General features: G+C 37.9%; 1 protein-coding gene across 3 annotated transcripts in view; it reads left to right on the top strand.

Annotated features, from left to right (window-relative positions):
- Positions 1 to 17,527, top strand: part of LOC145787768 (WD repeat-containing protein 3-like) — a 168,818-nt gene that overhangs the window by 32,673 nt on the left and 118,618 nt on the right. For all 3 annotated transcript variants that reach the window (XM_082599589.1, XM_082599590.1, XM_082599587.1), the window contains exons 6-7: positions 7,641 to 7,707; positions 8,979 to 9,094. In XM_082599589.1, the coding sequence (XP_082455715.1) occupies positions 7,641 to 7,707; positions 8,979 to 9,094 (183 nt within the window). The remainder of the gene's footprint in view (positions 1 to 7,640; positions 7,708 to 8,978; positions 9,095 to 17,527) is intronic.

The raw sequence follows: 17,527 nt of genomic DNA, 5'->3' as shown, positions 1-17,527 counted from the left end.
CTCTAGTATATTTTTTGCCTTTCGTTTTGCATGTTTTGGTACAATATTTTCATGATAAATGTTCACAGCAATTGCGGCTAGGCAATTTCAACTTTTGCCGTTTGGCCTCGGCAACGTTTTTAACAAAGTAAAAATATGCAAATTTCAAAGACTGCATGAGTGTTCACAGCAAGTAAAATAGTCCGGGGTGAGGTCTTGGTGATTAAACTCCCGCTGCGAGTAAATAACACAGGAAGAAATTTTGAACAATTTTTGTCCTAATTAAGTGCTCATTTTGCGATAGCTGTTTTATTGCCGTAGCAGAATGGCCATTATGACGTTTGTGGCAGCTTTAACCACGGCAATTGCCGTGTGCCGTCGCTAATTTCGAGGATTGGTTGTTGATTTTAATTTGTTTAATAAATTTCGTATGTCGACTGTTGCGTTGTGTAATGGCATTGATGAGTAATGTCGTCACTGCTATTGTGTTTCCAAGTCTTTAAAATGTTTAGATTGATATTTCTTCACTAAATAAATAAAAATTAGGAAAATTGCGGATCCCCTGGTAATTTATATCAATGTCCTATAGACCAACATCGTTTTTGGGATCTATTACACCAAGGTTTGGTGTTTTTTTTCAGATGAAACTATCTGAAAATAATCAGTAGGTATGCAGGAGCTAACCATGTCAAACCTTTGAAGCAAATTTAATCCAGAATAAACGTGCTATTGAAAGATTTGTAGTATCCACGAATTTCCCGAACTGCGCAATGACGCATTAGGGATTTTTCCATAAACCACGAAATCCTTGCTTTCAATCACTATTTTCGTTGGTATGTTTAAAGTCATTGGAGTTTTCAGCTAGTAAAAAAAGGCGTTTGCTGCCGATTTTCTACAGAAGCAAAGGTATAATTTTTTTAAAGTAGTAACTAACGTCACATTGATGTAGAAAAATAACAACCTGTTCAAATTTTTGATACGTCACACTCCCATGACTTCTTGCGCGCACGTTTTAACATTGGTTGCTTACAGTGATTCTTTCACTTTTAAAACAAAACGTTTTGTTTCAGCAGTTTTGCGTTGTTCGATTCTTAAGTTGTGTAACCAGACTCAATTTCTCCAATATTTATCATTTGTGTTTCTTTTTTACTCTCAGCGGAGTATAAAACTTGTAAAAGTTTTTCATCCATACAACGTCATGAATTAAATTACTGTATATCTCAAATTGGCATAATGACGTGACATCATCTAAACGTAACATAAATAGCAAGAGCAAGTATCACTATAAAAAAAACACAAAAATGTGACGCAAATAGGCAACATCAAAAGACATAGATGTTTTCTTTGACTTGTCAGCAGCAAGTGGTGATAACTGTGGCTGTGGGAGTTCGTTGCGCAATGCGCAGCATACTTACTCTGACATTATTTAAGCTTGATGAATTTATTACAACAAAAGGTGGAAATTAAATCACAAACTGATAGAACCAGCTTACTAAAAACAACCAAGTTACATGGGTTTTTTAAACGTTTAGCAATGTAAAAACGATGCAAAATTATACATTTTTGGTCCCTGGGTAGTCTTGGCGTGGCAAAATTTTCTCAACCAAACGACAAGCGCCCTTAGGGGTAGGAACTTAAACATACTGATATCCAATTGAACGCACCCAAACCACGAACCATCAGATGTTAGGTTGTCCGTCCAATTGTGACCATTTCAGCATTCAGCCAGAGAGTTGATTGTTACTTTAAACTTTTTTTGGTAATTACACAACAAACAAGAGCAATAGCAGTGGTGAGAAGTTGCATTTTTCCTTTGTTTCAAGAAACGCAACCTTGATGACGTCATAAACAGCGTAGCTTCTGATTGGTTGATGGTTCGTGGTTCAATGGGACATCAGTATGTTAAAGTGCCTACCGCCCTTAGGTTGCACATTACTTGTCGAATAGTTTTTATGCGACTACACAAATGACTTGGTTTACATTTTACATCTTATTATCAATTATGATAGCCTATTTGGAGAGTTTGCGCAAACCCTTCATTAATTTTTCAGAAACCCCAATTATGATGTAATGTTTCTTCCCTTATACCCCAGTCCTCAATCACGGTGGCCTTTCATTACTAAAACCTACTATTATGATACAACATTGAGTTGGGATTGGATTCTTGAATCTTCAAGTGCCAAGGACTTCCAAATCCGTCCATTGTCACTCATAATGACGTAATATTGCCCCTTTGGCACCTAATGTTGCCCATTTGAAGTTCCCCTTGCTGCTCTATAAAGTTACAAAGTTGGTTGGTTTTGTGGCATATTTTGGAATTTATTTATTGTAAGCGCCAAACTTGAACACAACTAATTTTGAATTTTGGGGATTTTTGGTTTTAGACTAATTTGTCACTGTGTCAGCCGCGGTGGTGCCACGGCTTGTGTTTTAGCGCAAGATCTTGTGGTTTTACTTTTGATCTTGTGCTCTTGTGTTTATGCAAGTAAGGTAAAATTTAGCATTTGATATAATTACTTGCAAATACCAAAATTGCTTCTTTTTGTAACATTAAAGTATCAGCCAAAATATCGGTATCGGTCTAAAAAAGTGATATCGGTATCGGCCAAAATATTGGTATCGGTACATCTCTACTTTTTACCATTTATTTACCTCGAAAGACTAGACACAACCTGTTTCCGTTTGTGCTGGCTTGGCCATAAGCCAAGTCATACTTCCACTTCTAATTTAGTTCAGGCACTGTCGTGCTTGGCTGGGGTTGTTGAACTTCTAGCTTGCAAGTCAACTGTTGCGTCATAGATAACGTTGAGATGCAGCTAATCCATCACATAGCTCTTTGTTATGCAAATGAAAGAGAATAGAACCATACTAGAAATAGTTTTATAGCATGTTTTATTGTTTTTTAAATCACTCCTTTACATTTTGTGCAATACTTGATAAAAGTTGCAGTAAAAAGTTGCATGAAAAATAGAAAAAAGTTGCAACATAAAATTCCTACAAACAGCTTGTTTGTTTGTTTGTTTGTTTATCTTTATCCTGCATTGCGGGAAAGCGGACTTGAGCGCTATGCATAGGCGCCGACTTTTCAAAAAACCTTGGGGGGGCGAGAAAGGTGATGATGTCATAATCAGAACGCTATTTTGCTCAATTAAAATAGTCTTTGATTAAGCTCACTGTCTTGTTTATATTGACACCTAGGTCGCAAACCGAATTTATTAGAACCGCTGCTTGAATAATAATAATCGTGTTTTTATTTGCGCCCATTGCGATAACATATAACATAGCCTACAGTACACTGCGATCACAGATGCGATACAGCAGACGACAGGAAGCAGCGAAGTGACATATAGTCTTCGAGTCAGCTGCTCCCCTTAATTTGACTTGCCATTAAGTGTCTTTGCCGAGACACAACCGCGTGCTCCGGAGCGGTGTCGAACCCACGTCCTTTCAAACGTCGCGCAGACGTTCTCACCGCTCGGCTACGCAGCCGACGAATTGAAAACAATTAGTTTTACGCATGTTGATTTAATTAATACGATTAGTTTTACGCATGCAATACGCCTAGTCCTAAAATTTTGATATTATTAGCTCATAATTGGAACAGTGGAAAACAAGCCGATTCATTTCCTTTTCGTGCGAGTGAACAACAACGATCAAGAAAGTGAAGTTTTTGAAACAAAGCGCAAAAAATCATGATCTCAAGCATAGTGGAAACCCGCTATCAGTTTACTTCGTTTTGCTAATTACTTACCTTCAAAGCGCTCACAACGGCGAAGTGTTATCTCTTCTTTTTTTTATCGAAAGTCTTTATAGTCTTTTATCGAATACCGTGTATACTCGAGTATAGGTCGAGATGTTGTCAAGTGATTTTCACCTCAAAAAGACAGGTTCAACTTATACACGGGACAAGCTGTTGTCTCCAGCTCGGCAGTTTTCAAAGTGAACGCATTTTTGCTGCGGCAAAATCATTGCCGACGTGGATTACAGATTGTGAAATGGCGTCGGACGAATTAAAAGTTTTGAATAGCCTACGTTTATTTGCAAAGATTCAAACTTAATTTTCAAATTTAATGATTTCTTGTCAATTCTAAACTTTATACACTTGTTGAGCAGTATGCAAAGCTCACGAGAGGAAACAGCTCTTTTTGCTGTTTTGTTTAAGATATCAATTTTTTTATTTTTGCGTGTATAGGATATAATCGTTCTTATTACGTAACATTCCATGATCGTTGAAGTCGATGTCAAACCTTAGCGGCCGCATAAAACAACGATGTCAGATTGGCTAGGTGATAATAGCGGTAAGATACGTCGTTAATGCAGGCAATATCTGCGACCAAAATCATTAAAAACCTTTTCTTTTATCGGTTTTCGATTTAATTCTCACACATTGCGAACAAAACAATGCGTCCTGTTGAATCATAATTGTTCTCACAGCGGGAAGACCTCGTTGAAAATAGGTAGTCTAATTTAGCTGGTTTACGTAATATTGCTGTGAATAGTTACGTGACTATTCCAGTAGCGTAAGTTACTCTACGTCTACGTTCTACTTTGAAATTTCCATTCCGTATGATTTCCAAGCTGTATTCACGTAATTGTTTGTTGTGTCATAGTTTCAACTCGATAAAGTTTGCTAAAATCGATTTCATGTTTGAAGTTACAAAAATTCTAACAGACGTTTGGATAACTCGTAAAATGAGAATAGACATTCAACCTAGCATTCGCTTTTTCGCTACCACGCGTTTTAACTTTGAAGTTGCTCCTCAGGCTCCCGCGCGGGAAGATAAGCAGTGTGTGACTGTGAGCGACTGAGTGTGCGTGCTGTGCGCGTCTCAGTACTATAGTGATTCACGTTCTAGAGAAAGCCATGCGATCAGCTGCTATTTTTCGCTTTCGGCATTCTTTAAGTCCATTTAAATGATCTAAATCTCTCGCAAAGTATTTTATCTTTGAAACACCACTTGTAATGACCATTTTCGTTGCCCCTCAACCATAAATTTACGGGGGGCGCTGCCCCCCGGCCCCCCCGGAAGTCGGCACGTATGGCGCTATGCATCGGTGTACGCCTTCCGACATACACCTGACCCACGCTGCAGCTGACGGCAATGTCTGTTTCTGGTTGTCTACTCTACTTATGACTTAAATTTGGTACTACCCATTACTCGAAATCGATCACTAGTTTAAGAAGCTGCCGGAGTGCCGAAAGCAGTAAAAAAAGGTGCAAAAGTTGCAAAAACTTGCCCTAGTCATAATAGTAGGTTTTAGTAATGAAAGGCCACCGTGATTGAGGACTGGGGTATAAGGGAAGATACATTTCATCATAATTGGAGTTTCTGAAAAATTAATAAAGGGTTTCCGCAAACTCTCCAAATAGGCTTTCATAAAAATGGGTAATGTAGTAGTCCAGTTTTAATCCGGTGATGTCCCCGTTACCGAGGGTGGCCGGATTCACCTCCAAGTGCCGCAATCGTCTTCACACCCTGCCTCCACATCGATCTGTCTAGCGCGTCCTCTCTTGTCAAGCCCACCTTGCTGCTTTCTTCCTCAACTTGCTTTTTCCATGTTTTCTTTGGTCTTCCTTGTTTTCTACGACCCTCCACTCGCAACTCCAGCGCTCTTCTCAAAACATCATCTTCATCCCTTCTCAAAACATGCCCATACCACCTCACTCCATTCGCTTTTGCCAACTTATCAACACTCTCATTCAACCCAAGCAAGTCTCAATAAGATGTGAAATGTAAACCAAGTCATTTGTGTAGTCGTACAAAAACTATTCGATAAGTAATGTGCTTGCTGTTTGGTTGTGAAGCTTTTGCCAGGCCAAGACTACCCAGGTAGCAAAAATGTATAGTTTTGCATCGTTTTTACATTGCAAAACGTTTAAAAAACTCATAACTTGTTTTTAGTAAGCTTGTTCTATCAGTTTGTGATTTAATTTCCACCTTTCGTTGTAGTGAACTCACCAAGCTTAAACAATGCCATGGCAGAGTAAGTAGGCTCAAAATGAAAGCAATGAGACTACGAATTCTCACTAAACCAATCAATAAATAGTCTTGTTGCGCCTAAGATGACAACTCTTTAAAAAAGTGCTATATTGACCAAATCGTCTTCAACCTGATGTTATCCTTTGGGTAATCTCAGTTTTGATGTCGTTTCGTGGTGTTATCATTTTCCATAGATATTTGTATTGATCCAACCACTTCTATTTTTTCTCCATCTATAAAAATACCCGTTCTGGGTTTCCTGCTGTCTCATTACACATTATTCCTTTTCTTGTTAATCTTCATTGCATCTCGTTTCTCTTCCTGGTTCAGTTCCTCAAGCAATTGTTGCAGCTAGTGCATTCTGACTGTGCAAAAAGGATGATGTCTGCGAATCTGAGATTGCTCAGCAGTTGTCCATTAATGACATGTCCATTGTCCAGTCTTAGATTTCAGCCTCTTAAATATCTCTTCAACTGCAGCTGTAAACATAACAGGTGAAAGAATGTCACCTTGGCACCCTCTTTCTGAATCTTTATTTTATCAGTTAATTTCTCTGTTTTCATTTGTGCAGTGCCATTTGTGTATGTATTTTTGATAATGTTCACTATTTTATTTATACCGTGAGTTTGAATTGCATTAAAAACAGAAGAGTGCTTAATGGAATCAAATGTCTTCTCATATTATATAGTCAAGGAATGCCATCATTGTGGGTTGTTAGTATTCATTCATCTTCTCTAATATCTGCCCAACTGCATGCATGTGATCAATGTAAGAGAATCCTTCTCTATAAGCTGATTGTTTGGGGGGCTGGTATTTGTTTAGACTGGTGCTTATTCTGTTGACAGTTTTCATAAATAGTTTGTAAATAGGGGAGACCAGGGCAATATAAACCCCGGGGCATTTGTGAAGCAGCTTGTTTTCTTGAAACTTGTATGAAGCTCTGAGTCTGAAACCTCAAAAACATGTATTGGTCAAATGGCTACCATACTTTGTGTCGGTCCATTATTTTTTGTGTCCGCAGTTCTTTGTTTTCAGACAAACTAGAAAAACATGATTTTAAAGACCATTAGTACATTCACTTTTCCTTTTTGGTAAGCCTAACACAACTTGTAGAGAGAAGCTAGTCGTCCAGAATTTTGGTCATAGAAACGTTGTAGTTATGAAATACTACTGCAGGTTGATTTTTTGGATAATGTCGAATCCATTTGTTTTAACAACAGCTTTAGTGAGTAAACTATCCAGGGCATTGTGAACCAACTAGTTTATAATGGCCCAGATAAGTTGTAGGCCTGCCATATACACACACTCACACAGTATATACAAAAACCAAGGAAGCCATACATATTTTACTCCATTCTGTCTCAGACCGATGAGGTGCATCCCCTGCTCGTGTAATCGACTCCTATGTTTGTATTTACCACAAATTTTTATAACACTAAGTTTGGGACCGAAAATCACAATAGTTGCACTTTTTCCACCAGCCAGCTGAAGTTTGACTAATGACTATCTAGGCAAATCTGACGTCATTAAGAATTATTCTTGCTCTAATAAACTCAATGTCATTTAAATAGTATGGAGTTCTTGTTGGGCAAATAAAAATAAAGTGTCTCATTGTTCGTTTCGCTTTGAAGCTTTGCCAAAATAGTCTCAACTGAAATTCATTGATCTTATTTTGTACAGGATGATACGACTCCTCCTTGCCACAAAGTAAAGAAAGAATTGGTCTGCAAGAATGGTGCCTTGGAAGGTAAAGAATAATGTGTCAATTTTATCTTGGAAATAACCAAAGGTTTCTTTCAATTTGGTCTTAATTACTTAAGAAAATGCTGCTAAAATATGTATAAGTCATATGAAGTTTACCTCTTTTTAGTTAAACAAAGTATCTCTTTAGTAATTATTCTGTAGCGGACGCTGCTTTCAGCATATCCACCCATACACAGCCATCAGTGGGATGGCAACATTCCTGGGCAAAGTCGGCAAGGAATGATAGGACACGAGGTCGATTACGCTGCTGTATTGTTTACTAACTCAACTCAGAAGATCAATGCTTGCTCACAACGTAATTGTTTATAGTTTTTAATCTTCGATCCAGCAACACAGAAAGTAAAGGAAAACACCGGAATATTAAAGCTCCACCACCAACAACTGGATACGAAATGTTGTCGCTGCTACATTAACAATAAACTGATCCAAACGTCATCCTGGCAGTGCCAAAAATAGAAAACAGTAGCAACAACGAAACTGATATATTGCTTTAGAATTACCAAGACTGATTTCTTGATACTGGTTTTAAGTTCTGACTTTTGATATTGCATTCAACTGATTTCCATATTGAAAGAACCGACTTTTCATATTGAACAAAAACTCAACAAACTATTGATTTTCACATAGCAAAACTTAACACACTCTGATTTTTACATGTTGTAGAACTCTACAAAAGACTAAATTTCACATAGCAAACGACTGATTGATTTTCACATAGCAAAAACGACTGATTGATTTAAAATCATGAGCTTAACTTCTTTAAGAAGGTACTGGTGTGAGATTGCGAGTTTTACATATGATCACACAACGCAACACGACTGCAATTCTACATAACGATGAACCAAGGTAGGAATTCGGCATAGTGACGTTGATTACAGAAGTTGAATTCCCGATTGCTGAATTGAATTCCCGAGACGTGCAGTTATGCGCTCAAGGCGGAGCTTTCTGGAAGATTCTAGTGACGTGTACGTGTGACGTCAGAGACGACAGAGCTCTCTGGCGCTACAATTCTATCACCTGCTACCTTAAATCGAAAAGGTTGACATTTGGTTATATACAGTTTGCCAGGTTTGAGCATATAGTAGGTTGAATCTGTGTTGTACCTGCAAACAAAACAAACAATTGTTGGTGATAATTCCTCGTAAGCAATTGGCACACCCATCACCACAAGGTGGTTCTCGAGTTGTGTTTCAGTTGATTGCTTACACCTTTAAAGAACATGATTTAATTCATAATCACAAATAAATGTTTCAGAAACTACTGAGGACAGAGAAGTGATTTGCCGGAAGCTTGGTTCTGTTTTCAGGAGAGGACGTGGAAGAGTTGTCAGCTTACGGATAAGCCCAGATGGAAGGCACATGGCCTGCCACGTATGCTGCTACCGATTATATTTTCAAATTTTTACTTGGCCGACTTTTCAGGAAAAATAAGCTTGTGTCTTCTTCCAACTAGATTTTCAATGCTAAATTTAAAAATGATGTTATTTTTATTGTTATGACACCATTTTGAGGCGACACCTAGCAAATGTTTGCAATTTTGGCGTATCTCGAGAATGGTAAGAGCTTGAATTTGTATCAAAACGACCAAAAGGGTCAGTTTCCTGTCTATCTACTTTCAATAGACTGTTAAGTGTTAAGCGATAACTGCAACAGAAAACGAGTTATTTAGAAAATAAGATGTTTTTATCCATTTTCGTCAGAAAAACAAAAAACGCAACGTTACACGAATTCCATGATAGGCACATTTTTATGCCAATTGTTTAGCTTCTTGATTATGTTAGATAAATTGCAGGTTAACATTTCTCTAACAGGCATACAATACAGTTACCTACCAGAGGTGGGTAGTAGCGCACTACTTTTGCAGGTGTTACTTTTTGGTAGTAGTAGTGGCAGCGTCACTACAGTTTTGTCGGGAGTAGTGGCTGCAGTAGCGGTGCTTCTTTTTTTTCAATGTAGCGGTGGTGGTGAGGTGCTACATTTGTTGCAGTTGCAGTCCCACTGCCTGCTACTTTCCAATTTGAAGTGAAAAAAATAACTCGTTTTTGGAGATTTTTTATGGAAATAATGTGTGAAAAAATCAAAGCAGAAATCATTCAACTGTTGTGGGAAACATCAAGTCACGTTGATACTGACAAGAGTGACACCAACACCAGTCACGATTCTGAGGATGAATTTTTTGGTGTGTTGGTGCCATTGCAGGAAATGTCGGTATGGAAAGAAAAGTTAATTGTGGAGGCTTTTTTCAGACAGAAGCAAGTCCTTGAGCTTTCCCATTGCCGATTTATAATATCTTTTTATTCAATACAAAACCACAATCCCTTCAACTGTGTAGTGGAGAGGTTTTTCTCTGTTGGGAATGACATGCTGAAGTCAAGTTGGGCAGGATTTATAACTCACATCTTGAAATTCTTTTGTTTTTGAAAGATGCGTAGCAATCAGTTTCACAGAAAACAGTAGTTCCCAAAGTATAGTTTGAGACCCAAACTTGTGTTGCAAAGGGTAAAAAAATGGGTCACAAAGAGATATGCAAATCAAAATAAGACTATCGCAAATTTATTTATGAATGACTTTACCTTTTTTGTTGAATTGTTCATAAACTAATATATTAAACAAACACTTCCAACATAATCACTGCCAATCAAAAATTCAATTCAACATGAAAAATAATATGCCGTAACAAGGAGCCTAACTTTACGAATATTTGCATCAATTGACAGCTATTTTTAAGCTTGTTGTTAATTGATATGCAGCATATACGAACAAATTAAATGCAATCGCAAACACTTAACAAATATCACAATTAACAAACTTTTGTTAGCTTAAAAAGTCGTCTTTTAGCATAAAGGCTACCTACGTTATAAGACCAAGATATCAGTCATTTTTTGCAGAAAAAAGGTTCTCATTGAACATTTTAGAAATGCTGTGGGCATCTCTTTCTGCGATGGTCTTCATTGGTGTCTCTTTGAAGAGACCAACAAAAGTCAGCCATCATGGCAGGACTGACATTCCCTGGTATCTTTCTTCTATGATTTTAATGTCTTGATGAAACCTCTCTCCATGTTCATCACTGACATCAGCATTGTTGGGTGGAAAAAAATCTAGGTGACTATGCAAAAAATGCATTTTCAGCGATATCTGAGCCCCCATCGCTTCATATGACTTTAGCATTTGGTTGACAATTTTTTTGTAATTGGTTGCTTTGTGCTTACCAAGAAAATTTTCAACAACCAAAAAGAAACCGTTTCAGGCCGCAAGTTCTTGTGGAGTCAATTTGCTTTTAAAAATTTCATCTTTCAACAATTTTCTTATTTCTGGCCCAACAAAGATTCCTTGCTTCAGCTTTGCGTCAGATTTGTAAGAAAATATCTCGCAAATATATTTAAATCCATCACTTTGTTTATCCATGGCTTTCACAAAATTTTTGAACAAACCAAGCTTGATGTGGAGTGGAAGAAGGAAAATTTTGTTCGCATCAACTAATGGCTGATGTTGTACATTGAAATTGCCTGGGTTGAAATTTGCACGGGTGGGCCATTTTTCTGTACTATAATGCTGTTCATCTTCCCGGCTATTCCACAAACAAAGGAAACACATGTACTTAGTGTAACCCAGCTGCAAACCAAGTAAGAGTCCAACAACTTTTAGGTCACCACATATATGCCTATTATGGTTTTCATAACTGATGCATGTTAGCAAATTCTTCATTGCTTCATATGTTTCTTTGGTCTTGGTACTGTAGGCCACTGGAACTGACGGTTTTTCATTTCCATTGTGTAGTAGAACAACTTTTAAACTAGTTTTATTGGAATCTATAAAAAGTCTCCATTCACTGGCTTCATATCTTTCATCCATGGAATGCAGGCCATTGGCAATGGCCTGCATTCCATGAAGGCGGCCAGGAATAAGGCCATTGATATCCGAACAGTAGCAAATGTCTTCTTCAAGACAAAAATAAGGAACCAAGTCTGCATGCCTTTTTCGAAAAGATGTGATGCTGACGCCTTTTTGCAATAAATTCCATTGCTTCAGTCGTTACCGAAGTAACTCAGATTTTTCTTTTGACAAATTTAAATCTCTAACCAAATCTCCTTGTGATAAAATGTGTGGGAATTGGAAAGTTTCTTCAGTTGTGAATTCTTCAAATTCAGACGCACTACTTGTTCCCACATCAGTGCTTGTTTCCAATTCAGAATCAAATGAAGTTACTGTTGCTGGAGTTTCTGGAATAGGATATTCGAGGCTATGAGGAACAGGTTTGCTTGCTGAAACGCAGTTGGGGTATTTGATTTTGTTTTCTTCGAAAACCCAGCAACGTTTGTCATGGAAAAATAGCAATCCGTGAAATGATCTCTCTGTTCTCGCCAAACCATTGGGACACAAAATGGCATCTTCTTTTTTCCATTCATCCATTGGGTTAGGGAAGTGTAGCAAGACGAGCAGCTTAAATGGGGAGCCCACGACTTATCTTCATCTCCCAATTTAAATCCGAAATAAAGTTTGTAAGCATGTTTCAGTCTATCAGTGATAGGTTTTCGAAGGTCTTGAGGCGTAAACTTTCCACAAATGTAACAATAATTGTCAGGATCATTGATGCAACTTCGCTTAGATTTGCTCATTTTTAAAAATTAAAAGCAAATGCTATCTCTCTTAATACCTGCAATAAAATGTTGATGATGAACTGTTTTATTTTGATCAACGACGCACGAGTACAAAATAATTGACACGGCGAGAAGAACACAACAAACATAGCCAGGTCAGAGACTTTAAAGAACCGGCCTGCCACGCCCCGTGGAGGCGGGGAGCGGCGTGATTATGGGGTGGCGATGCACCCGGAAGGGAAGTCTACCAGCTTAGGTCACGGGGCCAGGCTGGGGAGTCTAGGTACCTGTGGAAGAAAAGTGTGGATCGAGAATTTTGTGCGACTCGTCCGCAAAAGTTAGAATGGCGGAACGGGCCAGGGAGACGGGTTTAGCTTTCTGCAAACGCAAAAAGGTCAGCTCACGACGGGCCGGGCGACAGAAGTTTTATAAAGCCAGGCAGCGCCCACGTCTCCATCACGTGACCGTAACACAGATACGTTTGACTCTTATACCCGGTCTGCATGTAGGCAGAGCGGATAAATTTTGGGGTCTCCCACGAGGAAGAGAAGCTTAGCTACAAGGACGATTTGAATACTCGTGGAAGACGAAAATTATATAAAATCTGGAGCAAAGGCTGAATTAATTGGTGTAAAAAAAAGAAGGTATGTGGGAATATAATGTATGCTTTACTTACTGGAAAAGTGTTGACGTTGAACCAACGAGCACGGATGTGCACTGGCCAGACGTTGAGGCAGGTTTGCCCAGATGGGTCGGGGAGACTAGCGATCAAAGCGTAGAAATGACTAGGCTACATTACCAGGAAAAATATAGAATAGTGGGATGAAACTTTGGAGGTTGCATCGAGTTGATCGGGAAATCATGTTTATCAATGAGTTAAAAGCAACGCGAGGTTGATCCGAGCGGGCAAGAGCAACATATCGGGAGAAGGTAGTGTGTGATATTCTAAAATATTGAAATATGAAAATTCAGATCCAGTGTTGTTTATGATATTACGTCATTGGCATATTACATGGCATATTACGGCACTAGATCTAAAGGTGGATGGGAAGAGGAAATGCGGTCGTCCAAGAAGAACGTGCAAACAACAAGTGAAGAATGAGTTTAAAAAAGTTGGACTGAAGGAGGAAGATGCAAGGGACAGGGTGAAATGGAGAAAAGGGATTAAGACAATTGCTGCACGGAAACAATCGGCCACCCCCACTAGTGGGGAACAAACCGACGATGGATTATGATGATGATGATGATGATGATGATGATAGATAGATGATATGAGTCCATTCACGATATGCAATATATACTTAATTCATATAGCTAAAACCTCAATTGCTAAGGTAACAGGGATCAGTTGTCAGTAGATGTTACAGAAAATATATTTCGCACTTATTCAAATGTAGTTATTACTATCTGAAGCCTTTACAAATTGTTTCACCTAACGGATCATCAGAAGGTCTGTAAAAACATGTAAACAGTAAAGAATCGATAATTCTGAAAAGATATTAAATATTACAATTGTAATTTAATCTGCCAAAAAAAATCTCTAAACCTGTACTTCCTGAGGAGATATTAAATATTACAACTGTAATTTAATCTGCAAAAAAAACCTCTAAACCTGAATTCCTGAAAAGATATTAAATATTATAACCGTAATCCAATCTGCAGAAAAAAAACTCCAGAATTACTAAGGACAGCCTCCATCCGCCACGATAAAGTTTCAATCAATTTGTTCCAATGGAAACCAAGCAACATGATGGCAACATCTATGACATCACAAAGAAGCAAAATGCTCGTTATGATCGGCGCATCCTGTAGTAATCTGAACAGAATGAACAAAAATTGTTTTTAAACCTGTAAAAATTAAATGAGATTTACAACCTGTAAAAATGAAATGAAATTCAATTTTTTCAAAATTATAACCTGTAAAAATCCCAAGGAATTGTGATGATGTAACCTGTAGTGTCCTGAACAAATGAAATAAAATTTGTTTATAAACCTGTAAAAATTAAATGAGATTTATAGCCTGTAAAAATCAAATTAAATTTTAAAAACCTGTGAAAATCAAAAGGAATTTATTTTATTTTGAAGTACTTGAGTTTAAATTTGTTTCTATGACGACATTTGCCGACCAGTTCCGAACGCTTGTTCAAAAGGTGGCCACTATCAGCCTTCAGAATGGCCAGCTTTTCAGCCAAACATAGGCCACAATTGTTACGACCACCACCACTATAAGGCCGAGCACAGCTGTGGATGGACCAAGTTATTTGAGGATCAACACCCTTGTCCTTAAGGTCCCAAACTGCCTTAGATAGTTCGGTACTGTTTCGTTTAGACCTATCCATGAAGGTACATTTATGGTTGGAAAAACGTTTTTTAAAAGTAGTTTCGCAACAACCAATGTAATTAAGAACCTTCGGGCTGTTATCAATGGTAGCTTTGTAAACAATGGCCTTCTGCAAGCATTGCCCATTCAAAGGACATTCTGGCCTCACCCTACAATTGCAACCAGGCTGCGATGGTATATTATCAGCCTGCAATATTGCTTTATTGTGGGAGGATATGACGCTTGCAACATTCGGAGTACAACTGTAGCTCAGCTTAATAGTATTACGGTTGAATATTTTGTGCAATCTATGATGGGGTGGAAAGTGTATGGAAACAAGTTTGAAAAATTCCTTACCAATATTGCTATCAACCTGCAAGCTGAAAGGAGGGTTAAACCATAAAATTTTCCGGCTCCTTTTCCTAGATGTTCGTAAGTTATTAGCAGGGTTGTAGCAAACTCTCTCCGCAAAACCACTTTTCAAAAGGGCATCGTTATAAACAGATGCGGTCTTCTCAAATTCATTTTGGCCAAATGATGTGGCGGACAATCGCTTTGAAATCATAGTCGGGATTTGTCTCTTAATGTTGGGTGGGTGATTAGAGACATGCTTGGCTTATATCGTGATGATGGTCTGGCTATTTTGCGTAATTTATCCGGCCCTAAGATTGATCGTTTGAGAAAGAATGTCATTCAATTATTTAAACAACATGGCTTAAATATTACTGTGGATACTGGTCTAATTGAAACTGATTTTCTTGACGTCACTTTGAATTTGCTATCTGGTAAATTCTGGCCTTATAGAAAACCCAATAATGATCCAATTTACATCCATGCCCAGTCCAATCACCCACCCAACATTAAGAGACAAATCCCGACTATGATTTCAAAGCGATTGTCCGCCACATCATTTGGCCAAAATGAATTTGATAAGACCGCATCTGTTTATAACGATGCCCTTTTGAAAAGTGGTTTTGCGGAGAGAGTTTGCTACAACCCTGCTAATAACTTACGAACATCTAGGAAAAGGAGCCGGAAAATTTTATGGTTTAACCCTCCTTTCAGCTTGCAGGTTGATAGCAATATTGGTAAGGAATTTTTCAAACTTGTTTCCATACACTTTCCACCCCATCATAGATTGCACAAAATATTCAACCGTAATACTATTAAGCTGAGCTACAGTTGTACTCCGAATGTTGCAAGCGTCATATCCTCCCACAATAAAGCAATATTGCAGGCTGATAATATACCATCGCAGCCTGGTTGCAATTGTAGGGTGAGGCCAGAATGTCCTTTGAATGGGCAATGCTTGCAGAAGGCCATTGTTTACAAAGCTACCATTGATAACAGCCCGAAGGTTCTTAATTACATTGGTTGTTGCGAAACTACTTTTAAAAAACGTTTTTCCAACCATAAATGTACCTTCATGGATAGGTCTAAACGAAACAGTACCGAACTATCTAAGGCAGTTTGGGACCTTAAGGACAAGGGTGTTGATTCTCAAATAACTTGGTCCATCCACAGCTGTGCTCGGCCTTATAGTGGTGGTGGTCGTAACAATTGTGGCCTATGTTTGGCTGAAAAGCTGGCCATTCTGAAGGCTGATAGTGGCCACCTTTTGAACAAGCGTTCGGAACTGGTCGGCAAATGTCGTCATAGAAACAAATTTAAACTCAAGTACTTCAAAATAAAATAAATTCCTTTTGATTTTCACAGGTTTTTAAAATTTAATTTGATTTTTACAGGCTATAAATCTCATTTAATTTTTACAGGTTTATAAACAGATTTTATTTCATTTGTTCAGGACACTACAGGTTACATCATCACAATTCCTTGGGATTTTTACAGGTTATAATTTTGAAAAAATTGAATTTCATTTCATTTTTACAGGTTGTAAATCTCATTTAATTTTTACAGGTTTAAAAACAATTTTTGTTCATTCTGTTCAGATTACTACAGGATGCGCCGATCATAACGAGCATTTTGCTTCTTTGTGATGTCATAGATGTTGCCATCATGTTGCTTGGTTTCCATTGGAACAAATTGATTGAAACTTTATCGTGGCGGATGGAGGCTGTCCTTAGTAATTCTGGAGTTTTTTTTCTGCAGATTGGATTACGGTTATAATATTTAATATCTTTTCAGGAATTCAGGTTTAGAGGTTTTTTTTGCAGATTAAATTACAGTTGTAATATTTAATATCTCCTCAGGAAGTACAGGTTTAGAGATTTTTTTTGGCAGATTAAATTACAGTTGTAATATTTAATATCTTTTCAGAATTATCGATTCTTTACTGTTTACATGTTTTTACAGACCTTCTGATGATCCGTTAGGTGAAACAATTTGTAAAAGCTTCAGATAGTAATAACTACATTTGATTTAATTCGCTCTGCTTTGCCTTTTTGCTTGGCATTGAGCACTTTTTGTAGTATTAATAGTTTTCATTGTTTCGCACTTATTCAGTGCATCGTCAGTTCTGATCAGAACTGACGATGCACTGAATAAGTGCGAAATATATTTTCTGTAACATCTACTGACAACTGATCCCTGTTACCTTAGCAATTGAGGTTTTAGCTTTCTAGATATGGAACAGGGATCGTCTCAGAATAAGACTAGGTCAGAAAGCAAGGCAGACTCCGACGCAGCTCAGCATCAGCCAAGAGCAGTTAGCTACTTAATTCATATATTGCTATTTTATTGATGATGATTATATTCTTCATTGAGCTGCAGCATGCTGATGAAACGACAATTGTTTACATTTAAATTGATAACGAAACAATGGATTTAACATTACTATGACGTCACACAATTACTGGCCGGTTTTGAGGTGGTTTGCTGTCTTGCGCGCTCGGATGCTTACTGCAGAGCTTCTGCTGTTGGGGAATT

This window comes from Aplidium turbinatum, chromosome 18 (assembly GCF_918807975.1).
Source record: "Aplidium turbinatum chromosome 18, kaAplTurb1.1, whole genome shotgun sequence".
Lineage (NCBI taxonomy): Eukaryota > Metazoa > Chordata > Ascidiacea > Aplousobranchia > Polyclinidae > Aplidium > Aplidium turbinatum.
Note: the sequence above shows the minus strand (reverse complement) of the source record. Positions and strands in the feature narration are given on the sequence as shown.